Source organism: Sorex araneus, chromosome 6 (assembly GCF_027595985.1).
Source record: "Sorex araneus isolate mSorAra2 chromosome 6, mSorAra2.pri, whole genome shotgun sequence".
NCBI classification, from domain to species: Eukaryota; Metazoa; Chordata; class Mammalia; order Eulipotyphla; family Soricidae; genus Sorex; species Sorex araneus.
Window position 1 is genome coordinate 123,566,119 of NC_073307.1, and position 23,358 is coordinate 123,589,476.

The 23,358-nt window shown below is 39.3% G+C and overlaps 1 protein-coding gene across 2 annotated transcripts in view; it reads left to right on the plus strand.

The window, feature by feature from the left end:
• NELL1 (neural EGFL like 1) overlaps nt 1-23,358 on the plus strand; it is a 949,069-nt gene that overhangs the window by 176,799 nt on the left and 748,912 nt on the right. For both annotated transcript variants that reach the window (XM_004607851.3, XM_004607852.3), the window contains exon 5: nt 21,779-21,875. In XM_004607851.3, the coding sequence (XP_004607908.2) occupies nt 21,779-21,875 (97 nt within the window). The remainder of the gene's footprint in view (nt 1-21,778; nt 21,876-23,358) is intronic.

The window sequence follows — 23,358 nt, forward strand, 5'->3', positions numbered from 1 at the left end:
CCATTGGAATTTAGTTGGTTTAATATCACAGAATAGCCTTTCACATCAGTGAAATGGGCAACAGTTTTCAAAGGAATTACTGTACATTATCCTGCTGAGACTAAAAAGTTTTGGGTTGTAAAACAGGCATAATTTTCTGGATGTATAAAGTGAGGACATAATCTCTTGAAAGATGGTGTTATCTTCTCTCAGTCCAGAATTTAGATCAGAAGTGTTATTCTTTCCCCATTTTCTTTAAAAAAATTCTTCACTTATTTGTGTGAAAATTATTGCTGTTATCATTCCCTCATTTTAATTTTTCTTGTATCACTTCTTTTCATTTGGAACTTAAAGGATTCACCTGTATGTCTTTAGTGATAACTTTCTTTGAGACTTCTCTGAAATCTGTCTTTAATTTATACCCTGTAATTTGAACATGAAGCGACCACCAGGAAAAGGGGTAATTAAAGAGATGAGTAGGAGAGCTCAGTCATCTTCAATGATTTTCCTATTGTCATCCACGAAATGCCTTTCAGAAATGGGCCATTATAGTTTAAATGATCAGAGGAGTTTGAAAGGATTTGAAACTTTGTCAGACACTGTCTGAGCTTGGAGTTGTAGCCTCATTGTTTTCCAAACTCCATTTTTTATTCTACAATGAACAATAACTTTTTGATTAAACAGCTGGCAGTTACTATTGAATGCCTCACATTTAATAACAAAAGTCTTCCTTCAGAACAGGAAATTTTATCTAAATTGCTTTGCTCTTCGGTGATTCTGAACTACATTCTGACAGAACTGATAGCATAAAAAAATTCTCTCAAGAAGGTGATGATTACTTTTTTTGTTGTAAAGAAAGATCCCTAAACTAAGTGAATAATTCTATGTACTTGCCACAAAGCAGAAGTAAAGATATATAAGTTGTCCTCCTGGTAAACATTATTAAAAAAACAATCAGGTTTGTATTGACTTGTATTGATGTATTTATGTTGGAAAGACTATAGACTACAGCTGACAAAGAGTGAAAAATCATTTCTAAGGGTTAGTTAAGGATCTGTTAGTTAAGGGCTGGAGCGATAGAACAGCAGGCGTTCGCCTTTCACTCGGCCGACCCGAGTTTGATTCCTCCGCCCGGCAAGCTACCGAGAGTATGGAGCCCGTGAGGCGAGTATTGGATATACCAAAAACAGTAACAATAAGTCTCTCAATGAGAGATGTTACTGGTGCCCGCTGGAACAAATCGATGAGCAACGGGATCACAGTGATGACAGTAACAGTTAAGGATCATTATTGTTATTTTTTTCTTAATAGAAGATGCTACCATTTTTCAATATGTGCTGTGTGCCAATCTCTAGGTGAGGTCCTTTACATATTACTGTACCCCAACCATAGGCTCTTCCTTCCTTCTGTCATTTCCCACTGGTTGAAAACCGACTGGGACCCAAAGTGGAAAGAGATACTGTCAGTTTCCTTTATACCCACCAAGGCAAAGAGAACCTCTTAAGTGGAGGGAGTGAATGGAGATATTCAACTCATCCTAATTTGTGCTTCCTAATAGAATTTGCTGCCCTTTGTTTTATTTTGTTGGGGGTTCAGGGATTCTTGCTCTGTGCTCAGTGATCACTCCTGGCAGTGCTCCAGAGATTATATAGGGTGCCAGAGGTGAAATTGGGGTCAGTGACATGTAAGACAAGTGTCTTAACTCCTGAACTATATCTCTGGCCCCACCCAAAATTTAAAATTCAATTGCATTTAAAAGTAATTGTACCATACCTACCAATAGTCCTAGTATATATCTTATCAATATAAATTTACAACTGCTTGCCTATATCTACCCGATGCATACATCAACCCATTTTCCGTCTAATGGGGCATGAGTAGGGGAACTATTTCTTATATAGATAAGAAATTTGGGATGCAGAAGACTTACTTCTCTTTATACTGTTTTATTATTATTTAAATACAAAAACCTCTAAAATATCACAAAGAAGAGAATGCAAGAATGTTTCTCTTTGCCTCACACTCAGGATTAGAGGTGCCCTCATGAGTCTTAGTTGCTTCTGTCATAAACTAGACTGCTACAGAGTGGTGAGAGCAGGCTTATTCAGTCCAGCCTGCCTTTGCTAATTGTGAGCACACAATTTCTAATAAAGTCTTGGTCAGAAAATCTTTTCTATAACGGGGCTAGAAGGACACCTGTAAGCCCGACTTTATGAAGAACCCAGAAATCTATTTTTTAAAAAAAAATTATTTTATTGAATCACCATGTTGAAAGTTACAAAGTTCTTAGGCTTATGTCTCAGTTATACAATACTCAAACACCCATACCTTCACCCGTGCCCATATTCTACCACCAAAGACCCCAGTCTACCTCCCAAACCCGCCCCCCAACCCCCATCCTCGCCTACGTAATTGATAAATTTCACTTCATTTTATCTTTACCTTGATTACATTCCATAATTCAACACAAAACTCACCATCGTTGGAGTTTTTCCCCAAGAAAGACAGCCCTATTTCCAATGAAGCATTTGATAATTAGTTTTCCATTGCTAAGGCTGGAGAGATATGAAGTCCCACTGTTTCAAGTACATAGAATTTTTCCCCCTCCTTCCTGCGCCACCAAGTTCATGCCTGCTTAATAAGTAGTCCTCATATTATGGCTGACACCACGCCACCCAACGAGAAAAAAGGATATTTCCCATCCTCGGCTGGCGTGGGGCTATGGCTTAGTTCATAGTCTAGAGACATGGCTGCAAGCAGTCCAGAAATCTATGTTTTAGAAAACCTTCTCACATGAGGCTGACACCCAAGGACAGTAGATACAAGGGCTAGGAGGATTGCCCCATAGCTGGAAGATTGTTTCATGAGTGAAAGAGAGAAGGCAGATGGAATAGAGAAGGGATCACTAAGAAAATGATGGCTGGAGGAACCAGTTGGGATGGGAGATGCATGCGAAAGTAGATAATAGAACAAACATGATGACTTCTCAGTGTCTGTGTTGCAAGCCATAATGCCCCAAAGTAGAGAGAGAGTATGGGGACTATTGTCTGCCATGGAGGCGAGGGTGGGGGTTGGGAAAGAGGGGGTATACCCGGGATATCAGTGGTGGGGAATGTGCACTGGTGGAGGGATGGGTGTTTGATCATTGTGAAAATGTAACCCAAACATGAAAGCTTGTAACTATCTCATGGTGATTCAATAAAATAAAAAAAATTAAAAAAAGAAAAAGAAAAACTTCTCAAGCTATCATAAATGTTTAGCTGGGTTTGGGAACTGCCAAGATAGCAATTAGTGCTTTCCAAGGTCCTGAAAAGTTGAATGTCAACAGTACACACATAACCTGCCTGCATCTTAAGGGCTACTAGACCCTGATATATTTTACATGAGTTGTTTGGAGCTGGTCAATCATAAGGCTCTGGGGTGACATCCATTTGTTCTGTGAAGCTGAAAGAGTTACATGAGGGTGACATATTTTCAGTATGCATGACAGATGGCTTTTGGGCGTTTATTAATATAACAAGTAGCAGATGGAAGTTGGACAGAAGACCTTCAGTGTCCTTTCTTTCCCACACTGAGAGTCCTGGTTGCCAGTGTGTGCTTCATATGACAACAGCCTGGATTTATTATAATGTTTAAATCTTCATCAAGATGAATAATAAGAGGAAGTTAAACTAAATTATCACCCACTCATAGGTATCAGCAAATATTTTGGAGCCAGCTAGCTTCGGTATGATGGAACACAAGAACAGTTAATGTTGTCAGAACTTTCAGGAAAATGGGACCAGTGATTATTATCTTGATGTGCCTTCTATGGCTATGACTGGAGAGTGCTTTAGAAGGCTCTTACCTATCAAGTTGCTGCTTGTGCAAATGCTTCTTTAATAGCAATTATAAAGTTGACATTGTCTTTTAACCTATTATGTTCACTGGGATTATAACAACTGGATTAGATAAGATTTCTATTTCTTAAAATATTTCAGGTAAAGTATCTCTTAAGTAAGACTATCCTAAAAGATATTATCTAAGACCTCTTAGATAATGGTCCTTTTAAAAGCAGTATTTTCAAATTTATAATTACTTCAATAGACGTCTTTTTATGCTAGCTGAAAACCTGGATGATAGGTATTGATAAGTCTGTGTGTGATGAAATAACACCCAGAAAGGTCCAGTAACTTGGTCCATGTCACTGAAAGTAGGGAAAGTAGGGCACAAAAGGAAGATTTCTGATTCTATTCCAATGATCTTTCAAGTTAACTGTGTCTCACATGGTTAATCTATTAAACATTGTGGTTGATTATTTGTCATTGATTATTTGATATTGAAAGAACAGAATCAGCAGAAGAGTATGTGATACTATGACACAGTGGAAGTTTACATGAGGATTGTGATTTAGGCTTCACCATTTATAGAATGGTATCAGGCAAGTATTTTAATGTCTGTGGACAGTTATCAATGGAGTGTTGCAATGCTCACCTTTTACTGTTACATCAACATAGAGCATGGGAAGTTATAACATATGCACAAAAGACAATCCCAACACCAAAGTCATATCCTTCTGTCCTTCTGAGTTTGTTTATTATTATTATTTATTTTGTTTTTGGGTCCACACCTGGATGTGTTCAGCAATAACTCTTAATGATGCTCAGAAGACTATATGTGGTGCCAGAGAAGGAACCAGGTCAACCATAAACAAAGCAAGGGATTTATATATATTTACTATATATAAATATTTAGTATATAGTAAATATATATAATATTTCTTTGGCTCCACTAGTTTAGTGTTTATTGCTCACACCAAGTAGTTCTCAGTTAGCAAGAATAACTTTGAGACTGGAAGTTCACTGCCTCTTAGGACTGCCTTTTTCTCTTTTTTGACAGCTACAAAGTTCTTCATGCCTTGTGCTAAAACACCTTCTTTTAGCTTATACCGTTGGCATACATTCTGCCTTTTTCTGCTATATAGTACAAATCCAGGCTCACTACCACATGACTGTTCTCCACACATAGGAAGCCTTTATCATTCCATCCCTCAATCTTTACTCTAGACTGAGTATCCTTTGTCCTGTCAGCCATTAATCATTTGAGTGTATTCTCAAGACCTGCACTATTGCTTTGTTCTTTTAAAGTCTATCTTCCTAGAAGTTCTTTTATATAGATGTCATTATTTATGGGCTGATTGACTCTATTAGAATAAGACAGTTACCTTTTTTCTGTAATAGTGTAAGATCATAATTTTTGTTTTGGGGCCATACCCAACATTGCTTACTCCTGGCTCTGCACTCAGGGATCACTCCTGGTGATGCTTGAGTGACCAAATTGGGTACCAAGGATCAAATACAGGTGAATCACATGAAAATGGGGGGGAGCATATGGGGTGCCTGGTATCAAACCCAGGTCAGCCACATGCAAGGCAAGCATTTTGTCCCCTATCTATTTTTACATAACATTTCCCGACATATTTCTTAGCTTCATATTGACCCAAACATCTCAGTTTTAGTGTGTGTTTCTGTTAAGTCAGAGCCCCAGTTTTCCAGTAGCTTGGCAGTCACACCAAGAAACTGCCCCCCCAAATCCCCATACTATGTAATCTCATCAACAAAGTGCGCCCCCACCCCCACCATGTAATCTCATCAATGGCAATGGCCAAGATCCGTAGACTATAAAACAAAGCTCCTGAAAGAGTGTGATGCAGAATCTTGCATGGCAGAACCTGGCAAGCTACCTGTGGCATATATGATATGCCAAAAAAGAGTAACAATAATAAGCCTCATTCCCCTGACCCTGAACATGACAGGGATGAATGGAGACATTACTGGTGCCTGCTTGAGCAAATCAATAAGCAAGGGGACGATAGTGATACCGTAATATTAGATTTTATCGTATTTTATTTGGCCCAAATGATTGGGTATTAGTGTGTATTTTAATCTTGTTCAACATTAGTTTCCTGAATCTGTTATGACTGAAGTAGTCACTTCATCCTCCTCCCCCCCATACATTAATACAAACACCTGATATTACTGCCCAATTACAGGTTGTAAAGCTAAATGCAACAAACATAAATGAACCTACTCAAACAACCTGGTTCACAAGCAGCATCATTTTGGGATGATCTCTGAATCTTGAACTTTAGACAGAGATTAAGGATTATGAAACTGTGGAAGAGAGATATCCAGGGTCCTCAAATGTGGCAAAGAAGGAAAAAACTCCCTTTATATGGAGAACTACATGATGAGAGAAAGAGAAGACAATGAAATTTAGTTGCCAAGACAAGAAGTATGAGTTTAGTAAGTGTTTTCTATGTGAATCAAGTGGGTTGCATGAGGATTTGATCTTTTATGGGAAGGAACACCTCTCTGTGGAGGGAGATCACACCTGTTCCCTTTCCAGCCTTCCCTACTGTTCTCGTTTGAACGCCACTGCCTTCTCACTTCGTCTAACAAAGGCATCACCTTCCAATTTTCAATTTTGTGTCTCTCCTTTGGTTCGTATTTATTCTGCAGCCAGCTGCTAAGGAACAGTTTGGAAACCTGCTGAGTCCCACCACCAGTTTAGCTTGGAATTCAGTTCTTACATGTCCTGCACATATGGTATTCAGCCCTATAATCCTTTTCACCAATTATAGTCTGTTTTCTCCTGTAGAATGCCAGAGGTGCATTTGAAAAAAATATTCTTTATTTGTTGAGTGTCATCTGATTTTGTTAAACAGATTGGAGGGAGGAGCTCCTCTTTAGGGTGTTCTTTTCATGTTCTTCCAATGCGAAGCGTGTATGATGGGTATTCCATGTTAGCATATAGTTAACAGCCAGGCAGCTTGACATGGAAATTTAACTGTCGCTCCTTCCAGCACAAGGTTTTCAGACAATGCTGTCACAGTGAGTAAGCTTTGAAGAACTATTCTGTAGAGTATTATGATAGATATGTAAATGTTTAATAACTTTAGGGTCAAGAATAGTGCTAATAACACCTTTGATACCTTTTTTGTTCTTTGTCAGAGAATTAAAAGACTTGGTTGTTTTCACATTTGATCTATGAAGTCCAAAAGGGAAAGGTTGCTTTGCATTATATTTTTTAGCCCAAGACCAAAGGAAGGACGTGGGCTATCTACCACTATCATGTCAGGGTGTGGGAATCAGATGGTAATATTTTGTTTTTATATAGGGAACTTTCTCCCAGGACCACTTTAACATTCACTGGTGCTAGTTAAGAGGCAGTGAGGATGACACTCTGTCTAGCAAAGGAAGGTCATTGCAACTGGCATCTTCAGGGAGATCATGAACACTTTTCAATTCTAGGCACAGCCTGAGATAAAGCTCTTCATTTAGCATCTTATTTGAGTTTCATATTGTCTTATCGAACAGTGGTATAATACATGTCGATTCACATGGTTTACACTGGAAATTCATTCTTCTCTACAATTGGGGAAAGTCCCGTGTGGTCCTGTCAGAGGCCCTGCTTTATCCAGGTAAATAAAAATCCAATATTCCTTCATAAGTAGTATTGTTGAACCAGAGCATTGCTTTGTGTTGAGCGGTGAGGTTGTTATCTGTTAACAGAAAATCGAGTTCTTCATTGATATTTGCTGGCCTTTTAAACAGATAGGTAACTTGCTTCAGAGGGCATTCTTGATCAAAGTATGAACAAAAAGGTGTACCTTGTGAAAAATAGCCTAATGTGAACCCTGGACTCTGTGACTGGCTTTAACCAGGACCATGTTAGTTACTCATTTCATTGTTCCTTCCTCTCCTATAGATTTTATGTTTGACTGGATGTTTAATTTTACATAGTATTATATTAGAAATTAGATACTTACACTTTAAAATATTGAGAACAATGGCATAAACAATTGTCATAATTCTTCCAGTAGATCATAATAGGCAGCCCCTCATTTAAGTGCAAGGCCTACAGTCATGACTAAAAAGGAATTGGGTTTTCCTTAGTGAAGAGAAAGGGTAGAATTGGATGGTTGGAGAGTGAATGCATTTTGTGCATGTCAGATAGCCTATGGGAATGCAATAAATTCACACTGATTATAATGCAATCAGCTTCAGTAGTAAATTACGTGCTTATCAAAAGGACTGTGCTTGATCTAATTAATTCTCTAGTTGCAGACTATTTCTCTTGCTTTTTGCAGTACATCTATCTGACTTTCCTGTTAGAGATTTGTGTGCTTGGCAGAATGTGACTTGCCTTCTCTATCTCATTTCTGGGTGAAAGCAATGTGCAGGGTTCATTTTGATCTTTCTCTGAGGGGTTCTTATATGAATCTCATGAGCTAGTGAAAATGCAGGAAACACCAGACAGATGATCCCATTGTTTTCATTTTCATGAGCTACATTTTCCTTAGGGCTGTCCGCCTAAGGCACCAAGTTTTAGTGCCTGCTATCTCGGTCTGTGTTACTGAGTCTTGTAAAATACTCCACACAAAGTCTTTGCTGTTGATCTGTCAACTTTGAATCTGATTGTAGCCCTCCCATTTTGAAAATAGAGTTAGAGACTTTTTATCCATTCAGGAGGTCCATGGAGTATTAAACTGGACAATTCCAGATGCTGGAGATATTGATACAGAAAAAAAAAACCTATTTCACAGTGCTTATAGTCTGAATGAGGGAGATAGTCCTCAAAGACATGACTGTGGAGGGTCAGATGCTTTGCTTCAATGAGGGTCATATGAGCCAAACAAGTAATTAGGGACTGCTTCCTACAGGATAGTCCGGGAAAGTCAGTGGAGGAACCACGTGCGCAGGGATACAGTGTTCTCCAGCACAATGTGGAGGGAATGGATGCAGGAAGAGTAGGAACAACTGGAGGAAGAGAGTCTGGCCTCAGGAGAGTGCTGGGACTAGGAAAGGACAATTCTTCCTTCTTTGGAAGGGAGACCTGGCAAAGCAGACTCTCCCTGAAGTGGTTTCTTTTTTAGTATGTTTTGTTCATTCATTTTTTTGCTATGTCTGGTGGTACTCAGGATTTACTCTGGGCTCTGAACTCAGGAATGATTCCTGGTGTTACTCAGGAGATCATATGTGGTGTCAGGGATCGAACCTGGGTCAGACACATGCAAGACAAGTGCCCCACCAGCTCTACTCTCATTCCATTCCCCTAGAAACTGTTAGGAAGTATGAGGGTCCAAGGTCATAGACTGATGCCCTGGAGTTTGTCCAAGGGAAAGGTTCAGAGGTCAGTAATGAACCAAATTATAGGACAACCAGGAAATAATGTGGCAGTTTATCACAGTAAAACACTTGGATTGAGATTACCAACTTCCACCCTACAGGATTGGTCACAAAGAATGAGACAGAATGATGCAGTGGCGTTTCTAGGTTGCAAGCTAGCCTCAGTAGTGCCAAATGAGGGGATTAGCTGGCTGTTCATTGAAAACAATTTCTGCTCCTCCACCCTGGTTCCCTGTCTCCCCAGCTCCAGACCCACGAGCCATTGCCTAGGTTGATGGATACATTAAAGACATTCGTGGACAGATCAAATGTAGCAGGTACATTAAGAGTAGAGGCTGAGGTATTTATATAGCCAATCAGCAGACACTTTAAAAGTATAAATACAGTCATGATAATTTTCTCTTTTCTTCTTGCCTGGGGCACATCTGCTGCCTCATGTATAAACTAGACTTGTTTTACTCAGGACTATTCCCATTTTGGAACTTTTTTTAGGGGACTAATTTAAAAAAAAACCACATTATGTTTGTACATACACACACACAAATAATGTTAAATAAGAACTTAAAGCTGGTAATGATGCACACTGCTTTTTTATTTTCTGGAAAATTCCCTGTGAATTAGCTAAATCCACAAAATCTCAAGTGGATGAAAAAAAGTCTAGTAGTGGTCTGGGCGGAAGTATGCAAATAGTAATTTGTCCTGTTTTGCTTTTGTAAAACAAATATTGTCTCTGGGATTAACAAGTACCTTTTGAAAGAGTTTAATAAACTACAATGTGTTTCTTCTTTTTTTCCTGAGTCCTTCAGTGGATGTACACGCATCCCTGCCATTATCAACATTGTATGCCCTGGTGCCTGCAATAAAATAAAAACAAAATCCAACCTTTTGTAAATTTCAGAGAATTATACTTTTAGAAGCAGATAAAAAGACACTAAACTAGACATTGGTGGAGGGATGCTAACCCTAGATCTGGTATTAGAATATGTGCTTGAAGTGTTATTAACCTAGTTGTAAATTACGGTGTCTAAATAAAGATCTAAAGAAAAGAAGGTATTAAATGAGATGCTTGCTTAGAATTTTGAATACCTCAAGATAGGCAAGTGTGTGATAGATGACATGAAAGAATTAAATGAAGGCAATAATTTCAAAGGTAAGAATAATTTTCCAACCACCCCTCAAGCCTGTCCTGTTAGCAGAAGGGAAGGTGGTGGTGAGACTGGTACTGGAATACTGAATGCCCATAACAAATCATCACAGACAACACTGTAAACCATGGTATTTAAATAAGATGTTGGGGACAAAAAAAAAAAAGGAAAGTACCAGTCATAAAGGCTGGTGGGGAATGACAGTGGTGGGAAGGAAACTAAGAACATTGGTGGTGGGAAATGTACATTGGCGACGGGGTGAATGTTGGAACATTGTATGACTGAAACCTAATCATCAACAAATATGTAACAGTGTATCTTATGGTGATTTAATTATGAAAAAAAAGTAAGGTAGTAAAAAAAATGTCAGAGCTTTAGGATTTTATAGAAAATAGTCCTTGCACTGTTTTATTTTCACTTTTTAAGTTTGCCTTCTTAACTTGGGGTCCCTGAAGCTATTCTTGCCAATGTGCTGGCGGTTTGCTGCTCAAGCCTGACAGTGTTTGGGGAGAAATTATTTTTTAAGGGTTCTGTTTCAAAGATTAAGTAGGTTGCTCTATAACTAATCAGGTAAAAGAGCAAAACAAATTAATTTTGTTAATATACTTTCCCACCTACTAAATATGCACTTATGGCTTTTAAATTAGAAAAGGTGAAAAGAAACTTAGGCTGTAATATTTCAAACTGTTTGAAACATGACAAAATAGAGTATGTGCATGCATCTTAATGTTGAAATCTCTCGGCTATAAATCTCACACCCGTAAAAATCCTCTACATGAAGGCATTATTCCTGTAAACTGTTTCCCCAAAGCACAAACAGACATTAAAGATGAAGATCCCATCTCAATGGATTCCTTTGTTGGGAGACACAGCTAGTGGGTTGGAATGGGTCCATATGCTACGTTGTCAGTTTCTGTGAGTATCACAGAATTCTGGCACCTACTACATGCCAGGGACTGGAGTGATAGCACATCGGGTAGGGTGTTTGCCTTGCATGCAGCTGACCCATGATGTTAGATTCCTCCTTGGAGAGCCTGGCAAGCTACCCATATTCCAAAAACAGTAACAACGTCTCACAATGGAGATGTTACTGGTGCCCGCTCGAGCAAATCAGTGAACAGCGGGTGACAGTGCTACAGTGCTACTACATGCCAGGGGCATGGCAAATATTTCATTAACTCCTACCCCACAAACTAGGAGTCAGGAGTAATATTCCTGTTCACGGCATTAATTTATTAAAGAAGTCACAGTTTGGGCAACATAGTTGCAGTACCGCTGATGTTTATGGTATTAACGTACAGAGACACCGCACCTGCTCACCACTGAAGTGCCCAGGATTCTCTACAATTGTCTGTATATAACCTCTGGTTTCCCTCTTTGTTCCCCATCTTTTCCCCCACTGCTTGGTAACCTCAGTTTAATAATCCCAGGCCATGGGTTTGTTGTTGTCCAATTCTCAGTATAATCACAGATAAGTGAGATCTTCTTGTATTTGTCCAGATTCTCTCTCTGAAATAGGAATTTCTCTATTTTTCAAATGGGCAAATGGACATACAGAGAAAATCAAATAACTTGATTAAAATATCTGGCTAGTATGATAAAGAACTGGAACAGAACAGTTCTTCCATGTGTGCCCTCTCTGGAAAATCATCCTTGGCTACAGCAAACTCAAATCTCTTCCAAATTTCTTCTGAAGCTGCTCCATCACACTGTCTTTGCTGTTTCTTGGATCTGAGGTCATGAACATCCAAGGGTCACCTTTTGATTTTGGGGGAACATATTTGTTAGGGTAAATAGTAATGGTCATAACTGCTGAAAATCTATCCCAGAGGGTGCCCATAGCATTTGATCACTTGGGTGGAGTATTGTTGACTGTGTGTAAATGGTAACAGGGGGCCTGATATGTCACTTTTTAACCATTACAGGTCATATTTCTGGGGGGGTTGATCACCAGTGAGCCCTCAGAATCCCAGTCAATTGAAAAAGAGAATGTAAAAGATAACATGAGGCATTTGGGGGATGGCCAAGTGCTCCCAAGAGTTGAACATCCCTCTACTCACCTTCCATGGCTTCACTTAACTGTAAGAGAGACTGGAAATTTGGAAGAATAGAAGTAGGATAGCCAATTAGATGACCAGGCTCATTGACCATGTGTTTTGGTATGTGAAATTGCCCCTTTTTCTTTTTTTTTGATGATAAATGTAGGACTTTTCATTTATTTGGGTGCGTAAGTGCTTTGGGGAATCTGAGTTCAAATCATAGCATTTACCATTCACAAGTTGCTTAACCCTGAGCAAGTTATTTTCTCCAGCTGGACTACAAATATTGGCATGACGGTGTTGAGAAGATTTAGTGAGCTAACATATGGAAAAGCCTTCCTGCAATGCTTGGCACCCACTTGTCATTGTATAAAGGCTGGTAGTTATGTTCACACCTCAGCTCTGCTGAGTTTTCATTCAGAACAGTTCCTCCATGTGTTCCCTCTCTGGAAAATCATCTCCGATTACAGCAAACAGAATTCTCCTTTCATCATGCTACCACAGAACATTGCTCCTGTAAAATTGAATTACAAGAGGTGCATATGTATGTTGCCTTTGACCTGAGGGCAAGGACTTGGCTATGCTAATTTTGTCCATGTATGTCTCATAACAAGCAGTGTCTCATGTTTTGTAAACATTCTGTATTTGTCGATGTCAAGGGAGCTTCAGTAGCTAACTAGAATACTAGAACATCAGAAGGCTCCATTTCCTTATCTCACCTGCAAACATGATATTGATTTTGACTTTTCATTGGACTTGATGCCAGCGATTTGTCCCCTAAGGTTAAGTGACAGGTCACTGTGGAAAGAGACAATGGTCTTTTGGTCTGACAATGGAAACAGACCATTGTCTCTTTCCGTGAGCCAGTTAACCTAAACTGTACTCTCTGGATCAGCAAACCTTTACCCACGATTTTGACTGTGTTTTTCTGGCATGTTGGTTGCATAGTACCCATTATAGATATGGGTAAAAAATGTGTGATAATCCTGTTTCTTTTGCAATATGTTACCAGCATTAGAAGTCCAGTGCTCCTTTCCTCCCTCCAGCCCTTAGGATACTATTTACTTCATATGTGTCTTTAACTTCAGCTGTGTATACTTCTAGTATAGACTTATAAACATCTTTTTACTTTGAAAATAATATTTTTCTCCCTCTTAATCCCCCAAATGATATGTTTTGAAATAATTTTACAGAGAAGCTTTTAAAATATAACAAAATAATTGTATACTATCCATACAAATCCTCCTCTTTCTCCTCCTCCTCCTCTTATGTAATTATAGACACAAAATGATTATATAAAACTGTTTTGGGGGGCAGGCTACAACATCGTGGTCCTACATATTTTAGATGTATTTTCAAAAGAACATAGCATTCACCATATTATCACTAAGTTCTCCAAATCGGATAGTGGAACATTCCACACAGTACTGTTTTTCGTTTTGCTTTGTTTTTGGTGCGTGCATACCTGGTGGTGCTCAGGGCTTGCTCCTAGCTCTGTTCTCCTGGCAGTGCCTGAGACAGAACATATGTGCTGCCAGGGATTGAACCTGGTTGGCTGGGTGCAGGGGTAGCACCCTGCCTTCTGTCCTGTTGTTCTAGCAGTGCTTGGGGAGCTCTGAGGCTGCACCCAGCAATGCTCAGAACATGTGGTTCTGGGGATTGAAATAAATTGGCACATTCAAGTCCTGTCCCCTAAACCCGTAATATCTTTATTTATTTATTTATTTTTGGAGCCATGTTTGGTGGAATTCAGGGCTTACTCCAGATCTGTGTTCAGGGCTCACTCCTAGTGGACTCAGCAAACCATATTGGGTACCAGGGATCAAACCAGGTCAGCCATGTGCAAGGCCAGTCCCTGACCCACTGTACTACCTTTCTGTTTTATATCCTTGAAAAATGATTTTGGAATTTATATGATGATTAAATTGCACTTGTAAAGTATTTCATAGGGTGGGCATTTAAGTGATTTTTCACTTCTGTGATCTGAGAATGAGGAAGACATTTCTATTTCCTACTTTCCTTTTATTTCTTTCAAAAGTCATTTATAATTTTTACTAGATATTTTAAGTCTTTGAAAGTTAATTACTAAATATTTGAGGGTTTTTTCAGAATGTAATCATTACTGGGATAGTTTCTAAAAATATGTCTTTCTACATGTTTACATATCAGAATCCTACATATTACTGTGCATGGATTTTATAGCCTGTTTTTTTACTATATAGTTTTATTGTTTACAGGAGATTTAAAAATATTTTAGGCACCATATTTTATAATATTGTTAATGATAATATTTAATGCATAACACATTCTTATACCACACCTTCCACCGGAGTGTTCATTTCCCTCCATCACTGTCCAAGTCTTTCCCTACCTTACTACTTCCTAATTCCCCACATTTTGTAAGTTTCATATTGTATTACTGTATCACTGTCATCCCGTTGTTCATGGATTAGCTCGAGCGGGCACAGGTAACGTCTCCATTCATCCCTGTCTTGTGCTTGTGCTAGTTTAGCCCAGTGGCGTATTGGGGTTCTTACAGGGTCAGGGGAATGAGGACCATTGTTGCTACTATTTTTGGCATATCAAGTATGCTATGGGTAGCTTTATTCTAACGACCATTTTTCACCTTCTGTTACATTTGAGTACTTTTTATGCCCCTACTTTGTTTCTTTTTATCCTCTCTATGAGAGAGATAATATTGTGTCTGTCCCTCTCCTTCTGACTAACTTCATGCAACATGATACTCTCCATATCCATCTATGTAGCAGCAAATTGCATGATTTTATCTTTTTTTAAAAAAACTTTTTATTGACTCACCTTAAGGTAGAGTATTACATGATTGCATTTTAGTCATACAATGTTCTAACACCCACCCATCCACCAGTGTAGTTTCCCAGCACCAGTGTTCCCAGTTTCCTTCCCACCCTTTCAAGGATTTTATATTTTACATAGACAAGTAACTATTTCATCATGTAAATGTACCATTGTTTCTTTATCCAGTCTTGTGTTGGGTACTTGTGTTATTTCCAAATTTTGGCTATTGTGAATAGTGCTGCAATAAAAATAGTGCAAAATGTCTTATCCAATGGAGCTTTTGAGCTCTAACATAGTTATTTCGGTTTCATATTTTCTTTTTCCATTTTCTTGTTGGAATTTTTCTCTATTGTTTTCTTCAACTCAATAATTAGCCTAATCATTGTCACTTTGAGTTCCTCATCAGGATATATTAGAAGAGATCTCATGTGCTTGTGTTTTTTTCAAAGTTTTTTTCTTCATTAGAGCAGGTGAATTCTTAAGCTTCTTCATTATGTCTGATACTATGTGAATGGTCTAGTTGTGTTGGCCTAGGTGACAGTGTATGTTTTCCATTTGCTGTCCCCATATGCGTTCACTGTCTCAAGTTTATCTGATCAGCTGGGACTCTGTAGACAATTCTGCAGCCTGTTATGGTAATCATCCATATCCTTGGTGTCATCCCACCAGACCCACCAGTTTGGGTTCCGTTCATTAGTGTTGTGTGGGAATAATACTCTGCTCCTCCGAACAGATCTGGCATGCCTCCACTAGGAGGCCCCTTTCACCTCTTTGAAAGGTGAGATTGTTTTTCCCCTAGAGGGCATCGGGTCTTGATACTACTGAGTCAGTGATCTTGGATTCTGGCCAAGTGTTTGACAGTTCCCCAAGGGACGTAACTTGCGTAGGCCAGTCAGATGTGAAGGGCAGAAGGTGATCACGTTACCCATGGGACCACAGAATTCATTTGCCTCTGCCTCTCTGTGCTAGGCTGCTGATGGAGTTTTTTCACCCTTGGGCCAGTGACACCTGTGGTGGCATGCTGGTAGCTCTTCCCTCTCTTGTGGATGTGATGGCACTCAGCTTCCCCTGGGACTGGGATGGGGGTGCAATATCTGCAGTGTTGTGCCTGTGGCTCTTGGTGACTCTTCATCAGCTTCCTCTGGAGTTGGGGGGAGGGGTTTGGTCATGGGGGCTACCTGTGGTGGTATTGGCATGTAAGGGACTCCATGGTTCTCTGTACCTCTCTGTACCTCCCCTCATCCATTCTGTAATGATGTTTCTTTCCTGTTCCAGAATCCAATTCTGGAGCTTATCTTCAATTGAGATTTTAAGGATTTTTTTGTGTGTCACTTTTTGTTTGTTTTAGGGCCATATTTGGTGGTGTTTGGAACTTTTTTCCTGGCTCTGCATGCAGGGATCACTCCTGGGGGTGTGAGGATGGGTTCCAGATATCAAACTCAGGTCAGCTGCATTCCACTGACCTTTCAACTTCCTCTTTTGCCACTTTGAATCTGTTATTGGTTCTTGGTCTTTATTTTTCATGACATTTGAGAATCCAGTCAATTATTTAAAGGAATGTCCCTCAAATTGACATTTTCATGTGGTTAGATTTCTTGCGTGTGTGTGTGTGTGTGTGTGTGTGTGTGTGTGTGTGTGTGTGTGTGTGAGATTTAAATTCTTTGACTGCAAACTGCCTTCATTTTGGTATGACCAGTGCATTGACCAGGCCTACTGCATGGATCTTTCTACTGTGGAATGCCTCCTGGCATGCATTGGCAGGACAGCCAGGTCAGTAGTAAACAGCAGACTTTTCTTTGGTAACAGAAAGGGATCTGGTGGCATTGTTTGACTCTGGCCAACAATACGTTCTTGTGACTCTGAGCACATGCCCACTGCCTTCCTTTAGCTGAGAATGAGGTATTTGTTGCCTCATATTTTGAAAGCTCAAGGAGATTTATGATTACAGAAGGTAAGGCAGGATGTGAAGTTGATCCTTTGATTGTCCATTTCTTTATTCATGTACACACTAATAGACATCAAATAAATATCTATGTGTCTCTTTGAGCCTCACCTTGAAGCATATTGCTGTCCCCTCAAAATCAGTTGGCTTGAAAGCTCTTCTCATCCTCACAGACAGAAGTGTTTTAAAATGCAAGTTTTAAGGTACATAGGTCATCATTTTCAATTATTATAAAAATAACAGTATTGAATTTTTGTGTGTGTGATTCCAACCAAAGGCAGCAATTTCTGTTTCCTATGCCCCCACCTAAAACTCACCAACATTGCGCATGTTTGCATTGTTATATTCATACTTCAAAAATAATTTTGCATTTGACTTTTCCTTCAGAGAAAATAATTTTGTGTGTTCCTTCCCATATTTTGTAACTTGCATATTTGACATTCTTAATGACTGTAGTAAATTTTATCAAGCCTATCTGCTATAACTTACGGGTTTCTCTTTCATTATAAATTTGACTTGCTTTATGCTTGTGCAGATACTAGGGGAAAAAATGCTAAGGAAGTTTATGCAGGTTTCTGTGTTACAGCTGGAATAGATGGATTGCTTTATTTTAAAATGCTTCTTTCTAACACACAAAAGAGTTTGAATTTGGGGGTGAAAATGGCCTATCTTTTTAAGAGAAATGAATTTTTCCTGGATTATGTTTTGAGCCTCCATTTATAATGGAAAGTCAATTAGTAGAGAAAGAACTGGTTTATTGAAAGCCTTGTCAGTTAAATTCCTTGCATGTATTGTTAGGAACCAGCATGCTTTCAGTGGGAAATAAAGAGAAGAGGGCGATGCTGCTAAGATAGAAAGCTGCAATGTGACAGCTCCCAACTGCAACAGGCTTGCAATCACTCACTTGCCTTGACACACTGGACAATCAGCTCTTTCGCACTTTTCCTTCTGAGAGCCCCTGGAGAAATATATCACCGTGGCAAGAGGCAGGCAGTTCTGAATCAGTAGGGGGGACTGATTAGTTGTTAGACCTCTGGACCTACCAGATGATGATGACTTCTCTCACAGCTGCTGTGGGCAAGGACCAAGGAATTGTGGAAGTGAATAGGGTCATTATGAGAAATGGAAATTCCAGGATGGTCACTAAATATCTCACCCCACCTACAGTTTTTCGAGTCACCAAGGACATGTTCATTTCTCAGACAAGCTTTGGCTGCCCCATCTCACCATTCAGGCCCTGGGAAGTACATGCCAGGCATGAGCTAGGAGCCTGTACTCAGCAGGTGATTGCAGGGATCGTTTCTGAGATGAACACGAATCGGAGGACTTGGGACTTGATAGGTGGAAAGGTTGAGACATTTCAAGTGTTTAGTACGTTCAGCTGGTACTTGGGACTGTGGTCTCTTCTGTGTGATTAGCATGCATTGATGTTTCATCTGAGGATTTTCTTCCGGTACAGAGTTTACTTGTGCCGCATGGGGAGAAGAGTCAGCATGTCTGATTTGTTCCTCGGTCTCCTGTTGCTTCCTGTGACACTAAGAGAATAAAAAGAGCTCAATGCATATTGGAGGGTGACTTTATAGATATTTGACTTGTAGCCAAATATACCATCTGTGCAACTGTTACTCATTTGTTTAAAGGGTAGTAACAGGTTACTGTAGAAATGACTCACAGCTGAATAAGCCAGAGCCAAGGAGTAGAAGAGTGCAAAGGAAAGTGCGTGGATGTTGGAGCCCCGTAGGTGAGAATTCTCATCTCAGCATACTTAACGCACTTTCATGGTCTTTAATTAGTTGATTCATTTTGGATTTTTGATCTCAATATTTTTCATATGTAATGGGGATTCAACCTTTTTTTTACATAGAATTAGTGGACAGTTCATTGCTCAGAGTAAACACACAAATCATTTGCTCTCTTCTTTCTTCCCTGCCAGTATGACAAAGACGGTGAGCCCCAGTCTGGGTAGCATCCCAGTAGTGGAGGAGATCATCAAGAAGCTATGACTGCTGGTTGAGTTTTGAGTGTATCAGGGCAAATTTTACCCTCCTCCATTGTCCATGGAATGTTATAACCTCCATTTCCAGATCTGTTACTCTAAGGACATCATTTAAAAAGAATGCTGTGTTATAGAAATCATCTGAACTGCAGCTTTGATTGGATCCTGCTAGATCCTCTATATAAACTCTTTCTAATTCTAACTCGGGGCAGGTACAGAGTTCTATTTCTATTGGCAAGCCTCTTCTGTAAATTTCCTCTCTTATGAAGTCATTTATCAGACTGGAGTGGGCTTCCCCTTTCTTCTGCCTCTCTTTATCTTACATATAGAGTTGCACATTAAAAAAAATTTTCACCTGGAGGAACACTCATGGTTACAAGCCAACTCTAAGAAACAGATCTCCAAGCTGGAGAGAGAGTCCCAGGGCTAAGGTACCTGCTCTGCATCAGCATGTGAACACCATTTCCATCCTTGGTACACATGATCCCCTGAGCACCACTGGGGATGAACCTCAAGCCCAAAGCTGGGAGCAACCCCCAAGTATCATTAAGTAGCATCCAAAAGCAGAAAAAAAGGACAAAAAAAGGAAAAAGAAAGAAACATCCCCTCACTGGAAAAGAAACTATCTAAAAAAGAGAAAGACAACATACTGAATGGGAGGAAATAATTGCAATTTGTGCATCTAACAAAGGAATGATATCCAAGATGTATCAAATTCTTAGAAAACTCGATGATCAAAAATAAAAGTCTTCAAAAATGGTATAAGAGCTGAACAGAAGTCTCTCCATAGGAGATACATCTCCAACAGACATAGAAAAAGTGTTCATCATCAATGATTATCAGGAAAATGCAAATCTCACAAAATGACTGTGAGATATTGCCTAACACTGGTAAGAATGACCTACACCAAAAAAGCTAGAAACAGCTAGTGTTGGTAGGGATTCTATATTTAAAAAAGTCCCTAATTCATGGGGTGGTGGAAATGTTATGTATCGACCTCTTTTGAAAATTACACAGCAACTCAAAATATTAAAAACAGAACTGCCATATGATACAGAAATTCCATTACTTGACATCTATCCAAGAACACAAAATCATTCACTCAAAAAATAAATACACAAATATGTTTGCAGCAGCATTACTTACAGTGGTCAGAATTGGGAAATATACCCACACACCAGCAGAAGATACGTAGATAAAGGAATTGTGTTGTCAGTAGAAATGACAGCTGTACTTGTATGCTCATTGCAGTTCTGTTCACAATAGTGAACAGTGGAATCTGGAATCTGGAAACAACCCGAGTGCCCGAGAACAGATGACTGGTTAAAGAAACTTTGGTACATCTACACAATGGAATACTATGCAGCTTTTAGGAAAGATGAAGTCATGAAATATGCTTATAAGTTGATGGTCATGGAGAATATTATGCTAAGTGAAATGAGTCAGAAAGAGAGACAGACAGAGAAGGACAGCACTCATTTGTGGAATATATAATAACATAATATGAAACTGACACTCAAAGACAGTAGATACAAGGACCAGGAATACTGCCTCATAGTTGGAAGCATGCCTCATGAGCTGGGGGAGAGGACAGCTGGAATAGGGAAGGGATCACTAAGTCAATGATGGTTGGAGGGATAGTTCAGGATGAGATATGTGTGCTGAAAGTAGATAAAGGGCCAAAGGTGAGAGCCTCTCAGTATAAGTATTGCAAACCATAATGCCCAAAAGTAGAGAAAGAGTTTTGGGGAAATTATCTGCCATAGAGGCAGGGAGATAGTTGGGAAGGGGGGTATACTGGGAACATTCATGGTGGAGAATTTGCACTGGTGGAGGGATGGGTCTTTGATCATTGTATGACTGAAACTCAAACATAAAAGCTTTGTAACTCTATCTCATGGTGATGCAATAAAAGAAAAGGAAAAAATTGTGGTGTATTTATGCAGTGTAATACTACTTTGCTGTAATAAAAGGTGGAATTTTGCCTTTTGCTACTACTTGGATGGAACCAGAGGGTTTCACATTAAATAAGTCACAGGAAGAAAAATACTGAGTGATTTCACTGATATGGTAAATATGGTAAATAAAGTCACAAGGTAATGGAATTAAACAATGGTCAGTGGAAACAAATATAAAAATTTTCCAACAAAACTGACTTCCTAAGCACTGGGGAGAAAATGTCAGGAAAGGAGGGACAGACAAGAGGGTCTCGAGGCACAGGAGAGAGGGACATTGTCTCTTGTGTAGTGGAGGTTGTAGAGTAATATCATATACCTAAAACATAAAGTTTAATGCTTTTGTAAGCCATGTCACTAAAACTAAAAATACTTAACATTTTGAGAGAAAAATATTTCTACATTCCTGTAACTTGTCATTTAAACATACTGACTTGGGGCCAGAAAGATAGCACAGCAGGTAAGGTACTTGCTTTACAAATGTCTGACCAGTGTCTGATCCTTGGCACCCCATAGGGTCCCCTGAGCCCCACCAGGTGTGAGCCCTGAGAGCAGAGCAAAAAAGTAAGCCCCAATCACTACTGGATGTCTCCCCCAAACCAACCAACCAGAAAACCCCCATACTGACTCCATCTCTTCATACCAGAAGCTAAATGCCAAGATTATTTGAAACAGCCTATATATTTTCTATTCTTCTTTAAGGATCTCTGTTTGTAACTTTGTTCTCTACACTTACAGGATTTATGAACGAGTGATTGATGCTCCTGACACCAACCTTCCCCCAGGAAGCAATTTATGGCTTGGTCAACGCAACCAAAAGCATGGGTTATTTAAAGTAAGTGCTACTTTGTACTTTTGGCATGTGTTTCTCTCTCTCTACAAAATATGATTTGAAATGGCATCATTGTCATGAAAATGGTATAAAGTATATACTGTGAAATTAGGCAGAGAGATACATGGCTTGTCCAGCCAGGGCCATACAGTTGTCTTAGCTGACTGATATGGATGGGTCAGAACATAAGGGATTCTCAAAATGCCCCTCATGGACTAACTTCTGTGAGATGTAAGAATTTTAATTCTCAGGGCTGGAGTGATAGCACAGCAGGTAGGGCTTTTACCTTGCATGTGGCTGACCTGGGTTTGATTTCCAGCATCCCATATGGCCCCCTGAGCACCTCCAGGGGTAATTCCTGAGTGCAGAGCCAGGAGTAACCCCTGTGCATCACCAGGTGTGACCCAAAAAGCAAAAAAAATCTTCATTCCCAGAATATATATTAATTCAGCTTGGGGTAGGTGTCTACTTATACAACAGAAAACGTGTCTCAACTTTGATGAACTTTGGTTTTCTTGTGTAGCAAGAGGGTACTACAATAATGCCATTATTTACCTCATAGAAATATGAGGACACAGCCAACATATGAACTAGAATGAAAAGTTCATGAGAGGGCTGTAGAGGTAGTTCAACAGGGTAAGCATGTACTTTACATGTGAGAGGCCCAGGTTCAATCCTGACACCACATGACCCCTCAGGTAATACTAGGACTGACCTCAAGAATAGAGCCAAGAGTATCTCCTCAGCATTGAGAGGTTTGATCTTCTCAGGAAAAAAGAGAGAAGTTCACATACACAGATATTTTTGTTATTATTTTATAAGTAATACAGTACATGGCATGGATGCTGCCTTGGGAGTCCAAATAATCTACAAATGATTTAAGGGATATAGTGCTTGGGACATAGATCTGTGAAGATAACTTTGCCATTTTATATAAGAGACTTGAGCTAAAATCCGTGATTTTAGTACCTTCAAGATTCCTGGAGTCAGGCTCTTCTCAAGTCCAAGCGATTGCTGTGTTATGTTTCTTTTTTCCCCATCTATCTGTCCATCTGTCCATCCATAAAGCTACTAAAACTTATTGAGCCACTGACATAATTTTGTGTAAGCTTAAGGGACACATCAGGATAATTTGATACCCTTACTATTGCAAAATTATTAATACCATCATATTAGCTGATATCTTCATCACAGGATGTAGTTAGCATTGATGTTCTTTTGGGTGAGAATATAGATTTATCTTAGAAACTTCCAAGTATATACAACTGTATAATTAATGATAACCATCTCTATGGAACATTAGACACCCAGTACTAAATATACCTGGCCTTCTTGAGATTTCCAAGTCTAAGAACAGAGCAAAGAAGAGTGGACTAGATCTTTTTAATGATCTGTTGCTTGCATTTGCTAATATTTTATTGACCATGACAGTCCCCTAGAAGCCACAAAATCAAATCTAGTAAAAGAGTAAAAAAATATATATCTC